This window comes from Echeneis naucrates, chromosome 7 (assembly GCF_900963305.1).
Source record: "Echeneis naucrates chromosome 7, fEcheNa1.1, whole genome shotgun sequence".
NCBI classification, from domain to species: Eukaryota; Metazoa; Chordata; class Actinopteri; order Carangiformes; family Echeneidae; genus Echeneis; species Echeneis naucrates.
This window is the reverse complement of record NC_042517.1, coordinates 7,103,810-7,121,117: the sequence shown is the minus strand read 5'-3', so window position 1 is coordinate 7,121,117 and position 17,308 is coordinate 7,103,810. Positions and strand designations below refer to the sequence as shown.

The 17,308-nt window shown below is 38.7% G+C and overlaps 1 protein-coding gene across 1 annotated transcript in view; it reads left to right on the top strand.

Moving 5' to 3' along the window:
- The window catches only part of LOC115045896 (guanine nucleotide-binding protein G(I)/G(S)/G(T) subunit beta-1), a 32,854-nt gene extending 16,907 nt beyond the window's left edge, over positions 1-15,947 (top strand). Inside the window, exons 2-11 of the mRNA XM_029505860.1 lie at positions 4,231-4,337; positions 5,164-5,202; positions 5,388-5,494; positions 8,687-8,750; positions 9,492-9,654; positions 10,795-10,861; positions 11,223-11,424; positions 11,989-12,205; positions 14,117-14,232; positions 14,632-15,947. Coding sequence (XP_029361720.1) covers positions 4,281-4,337; positions 5,164-5,202; positions 5,388-5,494; positions 8,687-8,750; positions 9,492-9,654; positions 10,795-10,861; positions 11,223-11,424; positions 11,989-12,205; positions 14,117-14,223 — 1,023 coding nt within the window. The 5' untranslated portion in view covers positions 4,231-4,280 and the 3' untranslated portion in view covers positions 14,224-14,232; positions 14,632-15,947. The remainder of the gene's footprint in view (positions 1-4,230; positions 4,338-5,163; positions 5,203-5,387; positions 5,495-8,686; positions 8,751-9,491; positions 9,655-10,794; positions 10,862-11,222; positions 11,425-11,988; positions 12,206-14,116; positions 14,233-14,631) is intronic.
- The last annotated feature ends 1,361 nt before the right edge of the window (positions 15,948-17,308 follow it).

Genomic DNA, 17,308 nt, shown 5'->3' with positions numbered 1-17,308 from the left:
CTCTGCTGTTTTCCCCATCATACCAAGCAGCAGCAGCAGTGCAGGGGAATAATCCTGATGCAGATTTTTCAGTGAGGAACTAAAGGAAGATGTGGTTTCTGATTGATTGATTTATTTCATTTGGGAAAACCATGTGAAAAGAAAAAATAGCAGAGGCTTTTTTACCAGTAAAAACATATGTGGAAACGAATTCTAATATTGTTATTTAAAGAAGATATCCTCAAGTCCTTTTGTATTTAAGACCGAATTCCAATCTGTGTATTATTTCTGTCTGATCACAGTTTTTCTGTAAGTTTCATAATCAGTGCAGGTTTATTTTCCTTTTCTGTAAAACTGCACACTGGTGGTGAAGAACCATGAAAACATGTTTTAAGCTGCACATGTAATAAAACGTTAGCTTTCTTTGTACTGTACATGCACTTCAATGCATCAATACCTTGTGTGAAATAAGCAAGCACAGACACCTTTTCCTAATGAAAAAATGCATCTAGACCATTTATAAATGTGTATGATGTGAAAATGATTGGTATATGCACTATCAGAGGTGTATGGGAAGGAGAAAGAGCAATGAAGTGCGTTTGTGTGTAGAGTCAAATTACACTTCCTCTATCCTTCTCACTGTGTTGTGCTCGAGATGTCGGAGCAGATAGGAGTGGCTGGAAAATGTGAAGTCTGCTTCCCTCCTCCTCTTTCTCCTCCTCCTCCCCCACCACCTCTCTAAAAATAGCTAGGAGAAAGAGAAGGCAGTGAAGGCGAAGCTCTATCTGTTGGGCTGCCAGTGCTTTCAACACTCCCACTACCAACACAAGGGAAAAGAGATCTCTGAATCACACCTCTAATTCAAATCACCAGTATAGAGCACTACCTTATTTCATGTTTTTGTCAGTAGTCTTTTTTTTTTTTTTTTTTTTAAAGTACATTTTGGAATGAATTTTTGTTTTCTCTTCGCATTTCAGAAGCTGGTTAGAAGCTGATTCAGCTCTGAGGCCAATGAGTTAAATATAGAGTTTTTCCTTTGTACAAAGCAGATTTAAATTGAGACAATTTTGAGAAAGTGTTTTTTTAAGGCTCAAACAGTGGAATGTTCCTGACAGGCAGCACTGATCACCTGACCTTCGTCCAAGCCAAAAACAAAAGTTAAGATTGTTGCAGTGCAGGCATGGAAAGATGTAAAGCCTGCCACATGTTAATAGATTATAAATGTTTGGTTTTGATTGCTCCTCCATTTTTTGTTTACAGCCAAATTATTAAATTACATTGACTAAAACCACATGGGTAAATTTTTAAATTACCCAAAATGGATTTTCCAGACTATGTATTAAAACATTGTTGCCACTTCTGACACACGTGCTGGGCTGCAGTCCGGCACATGCCGAACATGCCACATGTTCAAATGCTAACAGACTGCAATTTAAATTGCTTAAGTTACTTTAGTAGTACTAATGCATATCACAATTATTTGTAATCAAGAAGACAAAGGGATATATTTGGAATGAATATACATTGAAATTTTAAATTTTGACAAAAATTTTGTTATATTTTCACAAAACCTCCTTTGTCTTTCAACATATTAAAGAATCAGTAGCTACTTTCTCATGAAGAGGAATGTAATTTTAAATAAGTAAGTACCTCCACACATGTATTTTCTTGTGAAAATGAATGAACGAAATGATCAGTCAAATTTCTATCCAAGTCACTGACAATAATTCATTCTGATTATAAATCTGCCCAGTTACTTACTAACTCTTGGTCTAATGTCTCTATGATCCATTCACTTTTGAGCCAAAACAATAGCCAAGAGTAGTGTATGTTTTTTGTTTTTGTTTTTGGAGGGGACTTTGACTACCAGTAATGATTACATACGTACACATCAATAGGCCAGGATTAACTGAAATTAAATAAAATTAGTTAGTAACCCACAACGGTCTCTAAAAGATGTACCAGTGGTGTCCTCTGTCTTATACCCATTTAAAGAAGGGACAACCCGTGCTTGCTTGCAGACAGAATGGATGCTGCTCACATGTTGTAGCAGCCACAAGGCTCGTGTGACCAGTCAGCAATGTTTAGAGCTGCGGACTCCACCCCCCCACCCCCCAGGTCCTCTGCAGGATCACTGGCCCTGTGCAGAGTTGGGCAGATGTTAACACTTAAGATGGGCCAGCCAGAGACAGGGTTTTTTTTTTTTTTTTTTTTTTTTAGGTTCCCAAAAAACATTCAACAGCAGTGGTTAGGTATCGAATGCGAAATCTGCCAAAAATGCATTTAATAGCCATTCCTCTGCTGAGCTTAACAGAGCAAGCAACATAAGCATCCCTTTCAGTGACCTATTACTAAATAATTAGAATTAGGTAAAAGCAGAATGAGGCAAATATAAAGAGGGGCGAGGTCACTTTAACTTTATGGTTGGAAATATTATATATATCCCGATATATCCCAGTCATGCCCCCCCAATATAATTATATATCGGGGGACATGACTGTCAGCAGCAGAAGAGCTTTTTTTTTTGCATATAGTGCTGACTTGGAATCACTTTAACTTAGACAATATCAAGCAGATGATACCATTGGCCTAATTCAACCTTTTCAAATGTTCATAAAGTGCACTTTTGCATGTGTTTGATAAAACCTGCTTATCCACTTGTAGCTTTTTCTGATGCATCCTCCCATGAGTTACCTGTCACATGGAGGGCTATTGCATAGAACACAAGAATTAGCCGATGATATTACCATGAGACAATTTTATCACCAAGATTAAGGGGTTAAGACGCCTTGCCTAGATGCAGACCCATTTATCAATGCTGGCCAATCAGGTGACGGGCAGCTGTGGTGATGTCAGGTGCTTGAAGGATAAGGTACTCTTTCAGAAGGTATCAACACTCCCTAGGACAAAGGACCTATATTGAAACCCAAAGGAACAAGGAGGTAACCTTTGTTTGCATTAGAAATGTTATTGTATTTGCTGTTATTTGACAGGTAGGCAGCAATTTTACTTTCATTGTTTTGTGAGACAATCCATAGTTTTTAAAAAATGTGTAAAATAATTGCAAAGTAATGACTAATGTTGAGGGGAGAGTGCGTAAAAACAAGATAATTCACCAATTTTCTTCCCTGGAAGTGGTCACTGAAATTATGAATCATTCTGGAGTTAGTTGTTCCAATGGAAAGTTTTTTTTTTTTTTTTTGTGTGTGTGTGTGCGCGCGTGCGCTGACTTGCTGGGACTTGTGTAGTAGTACTAATTGTACAACCTACAATTTTCATCCATTAATGTCAAGACTCTCTGTAAACCAGATTTTTTTAAATTGTTACAGTAATACTTTTTTTTCTGTAGAATTTTTCTTCTTTCTGTGGATAGTGAAAGTGTCAGGGCTAAGAGTGTGAACCAGAGGATTGGGGTCAGCGGGATAGCCACTGCTTTTAGGATCATCAGCAGGTTTTGTCTTAACCGGATTTGGCTGGAGGAGCTGAATCAACTGTGTCCCAGGATTACAGGGATGACATTGGAGGAGAGTTTAGAGTCCAGAGTCCAGAGGCCAGAGCATTGACAGCTTCAGTAGACCTTTCCCATCAACTTGGCGTTCCAGAAGTGCAACGAAACTCACCTGGTCTTCTGGTCTATCTCTCCACTTTCTTGATATCTGAACTCTTAATTCTTGCTTAGTTTTGACGGGCATTCGGAGGGTATGTGTTTTTGTTTTTTTTGTCCCCTCCAGTAAAGTGGATTTTTAAAAAGCATTTTATTTATTTTTTGCTTTGATTTTAAGGAATGATTATCATCAGTTTAGTGCAGCCAGATGTTTGCCCAGGGGTATGCTGTTGTTTGAAAGTGAGAGAAAATTCAACATCATCCTCAAAATTGTTATCTTAAGCCTTAAGTAGCAGCCTAGTGCTTGTTGCTAGGTAACAGTTTCAAGCTGGCAAGGACAAGTCTTGAGCTGTCTAGAAAGTGTTGGGCCGTTGTGATTCACTTTGACTTTGTCTGGGCCTTGCATATTGGATTGAAAAGAGACTGTGATCCGCAGCTGCATTTTGTTGAACTACCCGTGTCCAGACGATGATTATTTAAGACAAAGCACATCCTCACACTCTAGTAATCATCTCAAATGTCATTTGGCACACTGAAATTCTGAGTAAAAAGACAGCAGCATTATAAATTTTGTGTGTTGCACTACAGACAGGAAACTAGCCACATGTGGTATGTATGTTGAGCCTGTCATTTCTTGCCTCCTCCAGATCAGCAAGAATCTAGGCGGCGGAGCGCAGCACACCATTAGCAGAGGAAAATGAGTGAACTGGATCAGCTACGCCAGGAGGCTGAGCAGCTCAAGAACCAGATCAGAGTAAGTTCTTCATGGCCCTCAGGTCCCTTTTTTTTTTTTTTTTGGGGTGTGTGGGGGGGGGGGTTCTCAAAGCCAGATTGACATTTTGTCAATTAAAGCTTTTTGCCCCAGAGACTGATATTAGATTTCGTTCACAAGCTTCCCTGTCTAATACTTCTCCAATAATGTTGACCATCATAAAAGATAGAGCGCAAGTTATGCCATTTTGTCAGGCTTAGCCTGCTGGGTGAAAATTATTCTGTAGCAAGCCATTTGGAGATCAGAAAGATTTCATATCCAGTGACGTAATGCTGATGATCACATTCACTGAAACTGATTCCTACAACACTGTAGGAATGCAGCAATCAGCCACCAAAAACAGATTGCATCATGAGCCACACTCCCACAAGTCACCGATTTATGCAACATCAAATGTGTTCAGGGTTCAAATTAATGTTCTTATAATAATATGCAACAAGTGAGAATGTAGCTTCATTAGTAAGGTTGTGTTGAATAATGCTGTAGATTTTTCCACTCTTTTACAAATTAAAATTTTACAAATAACTTTTACAAATTTTCTTATTAAAATGGTATGGTATTTTGGTGAATACTTTGATGGAATACTTGGATTTAATAGTGAACGAAAGCCAAGACGTAAAAATACTGTCATTGAGGTGAAACTGTTGTACAAAAACGCCACACTTTTAAAACTCAGTTTCCAACGTAAAACCAACGTAATACGGTTGGCAGCTATCAAGTTGGAGAGGAAGCCCTGTTCATTCACTAATGATAAAGAAATGGGTACATCCAGGCCAAAAACAGAAATCTCTCTGTTATGATGTTTCAGGATGCCAGGAAAGCGTGTGCGGATGCTACCCTGTCTCAGGTAAGAAATATGTTTATTCCATGATGTTGGCTCTCCCTTTCCTTCTCCTCACCATCATAAGCTATGTTATAAAATAAACAGCTTTGATCTTTGGCTATGGACCTTAAAACCTTATACTAAACTAATAGAAGAAGAATTTCTAGCCACCCCAAAATGACTCTTTCTTTGATCTTAACTCTGTTTAGATCACAGCTAACATCGACCCTGTTGGCCGAATTCAGATGCGCACTAGACGGACACTGAGGGGGCATCTGGCCAAAATCTATGCCATGCACTGGGGCACTGACTCGAGGTAATCTCATTCAACATACTCTGTCAATTAACTAAATATTTCATCCCCCAGCCCAGCCCTCTTGCCCTAAATACAGGTTATTGGTATCAATACTTACTTTGTAGGAGCTACTTCTCCTGAGGGTCCTTGTAAAATCATGACCCTCCACAAAAGCTCACTTTTACATCAAAAAGCTTTATCTGTGTGCATCTGGTCTGTCAGACCAGCACATACTCTGTTCCTACAATTCAATAGCAAGACATTTGTGCACATGCACAATGAGTAATGTATGCATTGTCAAAAGCACATCAGGTATTCATCAGTCACTCTATCTTTGTTGTGAGTCCATGCCTGAGTGTTTGTGTGCGTTGGGGTTGGAGTATGTGGGTAGGGAAAATACTCAAAATGGAGTCAGCCTTTGTCAGAGCCAGACTGAGGCTGATAGCCAATGCAGATGAAGGAACGCCTCTCTCTTCACATGAAGCCTTTTCCCTTGAGTTGCACACACCTCTCACCTTAGTAACCAACAACCTAATCACTGTGGTGCTGGTGTGTGTCAGTCCACAGAGACCATTGCAAACTGCCATGTCACTTCATCATCCTCCTAGTGTTATAGCCAAGAAAAGGCCTGCCACTGTGTTTACCCACTGTCAGGTCTTCCTGTTTGTTTGTTTCATCTGTTAATATTTCACCTCACATATGGGTTGGGGTATTTATTAGACTACCTGCTGAGATTCAGCCACCCAGAAAGAAGGTTACACAAAGATGTTTTTACCCATGGTCTACTATTTTTAGCCATGACGGAGACACTGCTTAAGTCTAACTATGCTGGGTTTTCAAGAATTGAATAAAGGAGCCATTGGTTAGTTCCACTTCCCTACAGTAGCCACTCGTATATAAAGAACAATCTTCAGAGAGGTTTTCGACCCTGCATATACATATCTTACAAAGCTGAATGCCTGAAGGAAGCACATATTTTAGCAATGTTTGATAGTAAATAAATTAGCTATCATTTTAATAACCAAACCTTACCTTTTCAAGGTCAAAATGTAAAGCAAGACGACGAAACAAAAGCTGGTGTTTGGATTCACAACTGTAGCAATTTTCCTGACTAGCCTGCAATCATTGATTCAGTGCCTAAGTCAATAATGAAATCAAATCATTGCCCAAATCTTTAGAGGGAAAAGCTTCTGTAGAACTAAATAACCTCAATCCTCATGAAATTAGTCAGTCATAAATCATGTTCCACATAAAAATATTTCTTCCCAGCCGCAGTGCACCTAGCAGTTGTGTTTTTTGTTGCCTTTGTTGTTTTATGGCTCTTTTGATACACTGATCTTATACTGATATTGATCTTTTTACACTTGCATTATGGTTACAGAGTTTGGAATTAAGTTGATTTTTGAAACCAGTTTTAATTTCTTTCTCATTTTATTTTATATAACATTACTGAGCAGCTAAAATACCACAACAATGATTTATTTCACTAAGTTTGTGATCACACAATGGCAACTTCTTTTTTAGACTGTTCATTATTGACACTCAGGTTGTACCTTTGTTTTGAAACTTAAGTCATTACACAAATTATACACAAAAATGAAAACCAAGAACCTAAATGCATTTCATTTATCACTGAGGCTGTTTATATCGGCTAAGGTTCATGATGACAATGACAAACATTAGGCTAAAATGAGAAATGGGGCTGCATCTTCTGTTTTCCTTTTTCAGCATAGCAGAACTGCTGCACGCACACCCTGCTCCCTGCCCTCAGCTATTTCACTTGACAGTAACAAAATTACTCAGACCTGATGAATGAGTAACACTATTTTATTATGAATTCAAAACTGGATTTTTGTTCATTCTTAAAAATCATGACGGGGAAGTGCAATGACATGATTTGACTTGTTCATTCTTCATTCAACTGATTGGAACGGATTTTGGCCTATATAAAGTGAGCCTTTCAAAGCAATGCATCATCCTCTTTTGCGTGGCATCATAAATTGACAATCTAATCTGAAGTTTGTCAATCCTAGATTTTAGTGTATTCATTTTAAGGCTGGTAAGATCATACTTCTATCTTCCTCTAGACAAGAATTCCCAGCACAAACCATTCTGTCCCTCACTCATTATCCGTTGGATTGTGCAAATGTGAGCGTGTTCATGCCAGTCCAGTAGTTAAGATTTACATAGTCCCAGCAGGCCTTGGTGTGTTCACTCCATTTCCTTTTCCTATGTGCATTGGGACCATCACTGTGGTTACTCTTCTTGGATTCACCCACATAGCGCAGCCACAGAGGTGCATAGGAGCCCTCTCTCAAAGGCAGAATCTGGATTTGTAATCATTCCTGTTAAAAAAAAAAAACCCAAACAAACAAAAAAAAAAACAACTGCCCTTATCATGCAGGGATGGCTGTGGCTGTGTTTTTAAAGTAATTTATGCTGTTTTATAATTACATAGAAATTAAAGACTATGCTTCACCTGTCTGGATCAGTCCCTTTTTTGGATTAGCATTGTCAGTTCTCTGTACCCTGCTGATGTTGGTGCAGCAGCAGCAGCTTTAAATGTTTATCTTGTTTACAAATTAAAATCATTTGGCTGTGTATGTACCTCACAACATAGTTTTGTTCATTAGTCAAGCCATAGTCAAGTTTTTTTGTTATTTTGTTTGTTTGGTTGTTTTTTTTTTTTTTTTTCTTCACCTTCTGGCTTTTGCAGATTTTATTTAGAATGAAGGCCAATTTGTCTGAAGCATATAACCATATTGAACATCACAATATTTGGCTTCCATGACTCAACTTCAGCAAACCCCTTATCACTGTGTCCACATAGACTGCATATTGGACATGCAACCCTGATTGCTTCTCCTTCTTAGAAAAATACACTATGATTGATTTATTGATTATGATTGCATATAATGTCCACCATTTATAAAATTAAGGACATGAAGGGACTTAAAACCTCATACAATATATAATGCAGTCTTTAAGTCAGAGACACACTCAGAGAGACACATTTCCTGCGACTGTGGTCTTATTACAACAGGGCAAAGGGCGGGTCAGAGTTTCATACAAATTACAAGAGTACCTCTAAATGGGCATTTACCAGACACAGAATGTTGAATGTGTATGTTGTTATTCCTCTCCTTGGGAGTGATCATTTTTAAATCGATCTGTAGTTTGAGCAGTTCTATTAATTTATTTATTTTTCATCAGGCTTTTGGTCAGCGCCTCCCAAGACGGCAAACTCATTATTTGGGACAGCTACACCACAAACAAGGTAAAAACACCAAACTTAGTATATACTAATGCAAAGAAATAATTTGCAGGCAGTTTGTTTCATGCAGGACTTTTCAAACATATGCAGTTTGCGTGTGTATTGAATTCACAAAAGTATTGCTGGCGTTAACCCTCGCGCTACTAAATTTCTAAACAACTCTGCTGTTTTATATCTATACTAATATTACAACCAAAAAAAGGTTAAATTAAAAATGTCACCACAGAATATAAACTGTTTATTTGAAAACAAAAAGCCAATGGCCACTTTTATCTCCTGAAGTAAATGTCTGTTATCCTTTGTTTCCTTGCCACACTTCAATGTTTAAATTGCTTTTTAACCTGTGCAGACAGAAGATGAGGGTGCTAAATAATAATAATAAATAAAAAAAAAATCTGGAACCATCTCTTAAGTGGCTTGATATTGAGGTATTCTAAATGGGAAAAGATATTTGTTTTCACAAGATTTCTTTAAGTGTTTTTTCTGATGACTTTGTCAGAATTAACCCCCGATACACCCATTTCTCTTAGTTGGTTTCATTTAGACTTATAAAATGTTCGTGAGTTAATTATAAAACAATTCACAAGTGTTTTAAGGTGCTAAGTAAAGCTATTTATACTTGGCATTGTGCCCTTGGAAGGTGAAGTTAATATCACGGACAGACATTGTCTCATGCCCTCCCCTCTCTCTCTTCCATCTGTCACTGCATACTATCTAATATTAAATCTTCCTCCTCTTTTCCAGGTTCACGCCATCCCGTTGCGTTCCTCCTGGGTGATGACGTGCGCCTATGCCCCTTCTGGGAACTATGTTGCCTGTGGAGGCTTGGACAACATCTGCTCCATCTACAACCTGAAGACCCGTGAAGGAAATGTGCGTGTCAGCCGTGAGCTGGCTGGGCACACAGGTAGGCTGGACACACAGAAGCAGACAGATCTTTTTTTTTTTTTTTTTTTTTTTAAGTCAGTTTGATATGTCAGTAGTGCATTGTGAACTGATATACTATATTTGTACTGATAATGTTATCCTCAGAATTAATCCACGGTTTTGTAGACAATGGGACTATTCATTTTGTGCATTAACCCAGTTTAACATGGTTTAGTTTAATGAATGCCTGTCACTTTTCTGTGTAAATTAATGCTAAACTACGTTAATGCTGTGTCATTATAGTGTACAATGACTCAGGTAGAGCATCTAAAGGAACATTTTATTTTGGGGGTGGGGGGGGGATTAAGAAGAATAAGACTGTCCAGTAAGGAAACAAGCAAAAAAAAAAAAAAAAAACAACAAAGCTAACAAAAGGATACACAAAGTACGAGGGAGGTATAAAGAGATTGAACACTTGGTGTTCTCTCCATTGTTTGAACTAGCTTGAATTTGACACCTAAGTTTTAATGTGCTTCTTCCTTTGAGAGAAAAGCTCAAAACCATTAAACAATGTAACTTTAGACAAATTGGTGCATTTTACATGCATTTCCTTAAATCTTATAAACCAGTTAAATGTAATCATTCTAGTATATGTTGATGCACAGAATGTTTTTTTTTTTTTTTACACTGTGAACCCCATGTACTTTTGTAACCTTGATTATTCTCACATCGAAAAGATGCCAGTCACATGCTGTGTCTGTCTCTATAAAAACAGGACCTGGTTGAGCCATATCCCAGCTCAAACTAATGAAAGTGTTGAGCTCTTAGGCAAGGAGCATTCATCTGATCAGTGTCACATGATGCAGGAAGTGTGTCAGCATTTTAGTTCTAGTTCCCTTGCTATAGGGAGGGGTACATGCACTCCTCCATCTAGTAAAGGATGTGCCATGGAAGCAAGGCATGACCCGTTACATCCCCTGCAGCCTTTTTTCCCCTTTCTCTCTTGGTTAGTCAAATTCATCTATCCAGCTCTCCAAGAAACACGGGGCAGAAAACAGAGCACATTGCAGTGGAATTTCTTTTTCTGTGCAAGCAGTTAAAATATGAAGCATATCCTTCTTCTAATCAGCCAAAATGATTCCATCATAAAGGTATTCAGTCAGTGTTTGATTCCTTACAGGCTACCTGTCCTGCTGTCGCTTCCTGGATGACAACCAGATTGTCACCAGCTCTGGAGACACCACCTGGTAATTTTTGAAATTGCACCCAATCTCATTTGACACACCACTTGTGTGTTGGCTCTAGTTCAGTTGTGCTGTTGGTTGTAAAACATATTATTTTGTCCACTGTCTGTGGGTATTTATCCTTAGTGACAACATCTGTGTAATTTTATGTATATATTTATACCATCTAAGTTTTCAGCATCAATGTTTGAATTTCTAACCAACACTGTCTACTTGTGAGCCACCTTTTAGCCCAGTGGTTTAAAAGAGACTAGCTTAACATAGCTTCATGTCAGGGCTCATCAGTTTCCCTCTTTATTGACTCTAGATCTAGTTTCATGTATTGCAGTCGATATTTGACGGTGCTCGTCCTGCTTTCTTCCAGTGCTCTGTGGGATATTGAGACTGGTCAGCAGACAACTACATTTGCTGGTCACACTGGTGATGTCATGAGTCTCTCTCTGGCACCCGACACAAGGCTGTTTGTGTCTGGAGCCTGTGATGCCTCGGCCAAACTCTGGGACATCAGAGAAGGAATGTGCCGACAGACCTTCACTGGCCATGAGTCAGACATCAACGCCATCTGTGTAAGGCCAAACAGACAGACACATACACATGCCCAGGTCTTACATGTTATATACAAATCATACCAAGGTCCTAGACATTCAAGACATCCCCATATCAAGTCTGTCAGAGCCCAAACTCCAAATCATGAAGCAGATTGATTTGGGGATGGTGGCCATTACGATAACACAGCATTTAAAAATTTTTCTTCCTACCCTCTACAGCCTACCTTCTCAACGAAGAGATCTTTTGACGGGATATGAATGGGGAGCTTATGACCTTCTGCAGACGTTTTAAAGGAGTTCATAGTTGTGATACCAGATAATTGTTTCTTAAATAGTAACCCAGATACTATATTCTTAAGCACATGACAATTTCTATAAAAAGAAAAAGGAAAACGATGATTAGGTGCCAAATATTTACACTTTGAAGTGACAATATAGCGAATGAAGTATTCTAGATAACTTCAGACAGTCACAAAGTAAATCATGATGTTTAAGTTACATTTCCTACATCAATTTTAAAGCACAGAATTCAAGGAGAGAAGTACTGATTTTAAACTAAATTCCCTTTTATCTCTGTTGCAGTTCTTCCCCAATGGCAACGCTTTTGCCACAGGCTCAGATGACGCTACCTGCCGGCTGTTTGATCTGCGTGCTGACCAGGAGCTGATGGTTTACTCACATGACAACATCATCTGCGGTATCACCTCTGTGGCATTTTCCAAGAGTGGCCGTCTACTTCTGGCCGGTTATGATGATTTCAACTGCAATGTCTGGGACACTTTGAAGGCTGACCGTGCTGGTAAGCCACCACACAGCCCTGAAACACTTCCCAAAAGATGCAGCATCATAAATATATGCCTTTTCAACAGTTTTAATTGAAATAGCAATGTCTTAAACAAAAATCCACACTGTACCGCTGAAAATGTAAAAAAAAAAGAGATGATGTGTTTTTTCACTTATAAGTACTATAACTGATGTGTCATGTGTGTCATGAAATCAGTATCAACAGGTCTGGCCATTACAGTGGTGGTCAGTGTTCAGATGAGCCAGTCATAAATGTCAAGGTTCTGTGCCAGCACAGTCCAAAATGTTGGGTTCAAGGTGTGTAAAGAAGTATAGTGTTCGTGTCCTGGCCATGGTACACAACTGTGTCCAGGTTTCACACGCCTTCCACCACAGTCTCTTTTCTATAAAGTAAAGCACTAAAGGAAGAAAGCATTGAAATTGGTTGGCCATGCCAATCTCATGAATATCAAAAGGCCAACAAGTATGATGGGTTATGAATGGGTCCTTGTCAGGCACCAAACCTCAGTCATGTCAGAGATGGATGACAAGACAGACCAATGCTGCACATTTCTGTAGGTTTTGATTGACTGTTTGGACAGTGGAAAAAGTTTAGTCACATCTGAGTATTTTTGAATAAAGTTATGAAACTTTAACTGAGCAATAGCAATCAGGTTAAGGATACAAGGCACTGAATTGAATACAGCCAACCACCATGAGGTCTGTGGGTACTCTGAAAGAGCTGCAGGGATCAATGGCTGCGATGGGAGACAGTCATACAACAGCTCCTGCCTGACTGCTTTACAAGTTGCAGCTTTATGCTTGTTTAAAAAACTCACATGACGTGGACTAGAGCTTGCTTGAAGGCAAAACTGGAAGAGAACTGATGTTGTGATCAGACAAAAATAGAATTTTGGCCATCATACTAGAAACTGTATTTGGTGCAAATCAAACATTGGACATCAAACTCCACCAGCATGCTGAGTTCTTCTCGGCGTCAAAGCCAGCAAAGCTGGTTCGCGAAGTGCAAAGTGGAGTTAAACATATTACTGTTTTTTAGGCATGAAACCTGACAGTATTTAAGCAGCTTTGTCCAAATAAAGTTAAGGTTGTATTTTATTTGTTGCGTGTTGGCAGGTACCACTGAACACACTGCATGTATTTAAAGGGTATATTGGCCAGTGGCAACCTTTATTTAAAGTTGGTTGCAAATGCGAGATAAAGATTTGTTAGGATTTCCACTTAATTTATATATGATGGAGCGTCTTTGTTGGTCTTTGTGGTTTAAGCAGCAATTGCATGTGTACTCTACAGGGCTTATGGCCTCAAATTTTGCAACACGACGACAGACACCCCTTGCATTGCCATTTACCAGAGAAGCAGTATTGGTCTAGTCTATATATAATTATTTATTCAGCTGATTGTTGTGCAGTTTTGTCCAAGTAATGTTATATAAGTGTTGATCAGGAAGTAACTTCTCTAGAGATTTTTTTCTGCTGTTAATATACCAGTAGTCACCTGCTCTGGGAGACAGGGTCCTCTGTAGAGCTATGAATACTTTACAGCTATTGACTGCGTTGTGGGAAAGGGATCAGAGGAGGCCTACATCTGAGCAGGATATTTCAAATATCACACACGCATAGAGACATAAACTCTAAAGCTTGGTCAGTATCATTTCTAATCTGACGGTTTTAAACAAAGTAAAACATATGAGGCAGGTGGGTGTCAGAACCCAAAAGCTTTGAAACCTGCTTCCCCTTATCTGTTTTTCACTCCACAGAAAGCAGCACAGGTTTCCACAGACATCACGTTAATATGGAGATGAATCAATGTAATTTGGTCTTGGTAGCCACGTATAACTGAGAATGTTGGCTGTCAGACAGTAGGCAGGCTTGTTGCAGTGTCTCAGTCTGTGCTGTCTCTGCAGGTGTCCTGGCTGGTCATGACAACCGGGTGAGTTGCTTGGGTGTGACTGACGATGGCATGGCAGTGGCAACAGGGTCCTGGGACAGCTTCCTCAAGATCTGGAACTAGAGTCTGAAGGTAAATAAAGTGAGAGGAAGCTTCAGCAGTGATGGCTGACAGGGTACATGTTTGGTAACAGTATGGCGCCTTCCCTAGCATTTGTGTGTATTGCCATCTGTTGGTTGGGAATGAAAGTGCAGCACATAAAACAGTGAGAGCAAACATCAAGCAGAGTGTAATCCTAGCTAAATATAGTGGGAGTTACCTTACCTGGAAGCCTTTTACTGTATTTAAAGTGTTTTTATTCACTGAAACTATTTATTTTTGACAAATGACAATTTCTCTCTGCTCTGATCTCAAGTATAACCTAATATCAGGCATTGAATATTATATATTAGCTTTTTGTTCAAGTATATGAATGTTTGTAACTGCTAATGCACACCATTAATTCTTATATTGTTAATTGTTTTTTTACAGATGGCATTTGGACTCCAAAGTTGCGTGGAAGACCATTCCAACATAACAATGTTCGATTTTATTGCATATCCAATATTTTCAAAAACACCATGATACTGACTCCAAACACCCCAAAAAACTATCAAGGGCAAAAATTCTCTTTCTCTCTCTCCTTCTCATTTAAAAGAGCACAATTGTCTGTCACTCATTCCGCTATGAAAAAAAAAGAAAGGAAAAAAAAAAGCTTGAAGAATTTAGTGGTTTCTAAATGGAATGGAGGGAAAATTGTGCATTCCTCCCATGACCATGGTCTGGTATTGTAGTAAGTGAAAATACAAACTCCCACCACTGCTGCCGCCGCCACCAAGCAAATATGTCCTGCGTCCTTACTATACACAGGTCTGAGTGAAGGTTATTACATGACAGTGATCTAACTCTTAATAGCTTTTTGGCCATGTTCATTTTTATTTTGTTGTTTTCATTCTTATTTTTTTGTTAAAGAGAAGTAGATCAGTGAACTGTCAGTTAATGTTTAAAATGAGGATCAAAGCTTTGTTTTATGTCCTAGTCTTTACACATTTTAGAGAATGTTTTTAAGTTGACAACTAAAAGAACCTCCAGATCATGTCATTTTAAATCCAGCTTTATCCCACTGGAGAACAAAGTGAGAGAACTGAGCTTCAACAAGGAGTCCTCAAGCCACTTCTGGCCCTTCTGTATATTTAGTCTCATGATACTTTTACTGTTTCTTTTTTCCCCAGTGTAGTCCACAAATCTTTGTTTGCACAAAAATTAAACTTTGCATATATAGAATAATGTCTAAAGAAAAAAGTTAACTAACCAAGCACATGCTGTTTATGATACTGAATGCTCGTTTTTAAAACGAAAAACAACAAAAAAAAAAAACAAAAAAAAAAAAAAACAAACCATTTTAACCATTCTTACACCTTTTTGTCTGGCGACATTGTAGAATAATTAAATGAAGATTAACCCATTGGATCATAATCCTCCTGGCCCCCTTTTTTATTCTTTTGTTTTTCTTTAATTTAGTTTTGGTTTCCCTGGTTTCTGTTGCCCGTGGTTGGGACCGGTGATGTGATTTGGTCGGGCAGGGAGTACCTCCACTTTAGCCCGGTTGCAATCCGGGCGTTTCTCTTTTAACAGAGGTGCCCATTCCGTGCTTGGAAATGCAGTTACTTCTCTGTGAATGACATGTTGTATAAATCAATGTTTGAAAATAATGATATTGAAACTTTTTAAGTTAAAAACGAAAAAAAAAAAAGATTTTGGTTGTCTGCCATGGGTGGGTTATCTCTTAGAATCGCATGCTGTAGAATTGCTTAAAAAGGTGCATATGGAATTAAGTCCTTTGATGTTTTTCTTTAAGAAAATAACCTGTTGAATATATCAATACAATGGTATTTATATTTTTCTTTTTCTTTCCTTTTTTTTTTTTTTTCCTTTTTGTTTTTGGCTACTCGGTGCATACATGATTCAACGAAAATGTCGAAGCTATGCACTTGAGAAGCAAACCCTGCAACATAAACGGTTACTCGGTCCATACTTGGGAGGGATTCCACAAATTGAGAAGTAACATAAATGTTAAAATTGTACACACATGCATACGTACATTTATTCACCTAAACATACATGATCTGAAATGGAACAAATAAATTTTCATTCCTACTGTAGCAAACAAAATTCCACCTACAAAGAAACATTTTATAACAGGTTTTTTTCTGTCCTTTAATAAAAAATAAAAAAAAAAATCTTGCAGCATCTGAATGGCAGAAGTTTTCTGTTGTTCCCTTTTCCTTGTAAACAGACGCTCTTTCTTTAGCAGTAGTGACATTTTTTCCATTCTGTTTTTTCTCTGCGACATTCTGTACAAAAAAAAATGTGCTGTAATTGTGCGTTAGGCCTGGAGTTGGCAAAAAATAAAATGAAATAAAAAATATTAAAAATTAATTAAATTCCCTTTCCTTTTCTCTTTCTCCATCAAATAACTGTAGAGCTCTGCACCCCCACTGTTCCCTTTTCACCTTTTTTATTTAATTTTAAAGTCAGTCAGTGTACAACCGAAAGCTGGATGCAAGATAGAAACTATATTAAAATGTACTGTTATTTAAGATGTAATAAAAAGCAGTTTGAGATGACCTACTGTGTTGGGTGTGATTCACTTAGAGTGGTTCCCACTGAAGCTAGAATGTTGCAGACTTCTTGGTTTCCTTGTAATTATGTTCAAGTCAAATAAACAATTTCTTATCCACTGGTGAATCAGCCTGGCTCCTCTGTACATTCATTTCCACGTAGCTGACTGTGTGGTGGCCACACAGAATATGCGTGTCACGGTGGGGGGGTGTTGTGTATCTACTGAGAGGCCTGTCACCACAGACGTGTCAGCTTTCAACACGTCTGTGGCCAAGTTGCTTTCATACCCCCGTTTACTGGGGACGGCTACAGAGAGCTACGCTTCCCTCTGCTGTCTGAAACTCTGCCAGGCCAGAGATTCATTCATTCATTCACCTTGTACTGCTGGTCCATTTCCAGGTCTCAGGTGGTGCTGCAGCCAACCCCAGCTCACTCTGGGTGAGGGCGGGGTCACCCTGGACAGGTCAGCAGTCCATCACAGGGACAACACACAGAGACAGACAGAGACCAACAACCACTCACACTCAGACATACGGACAATTTAGAG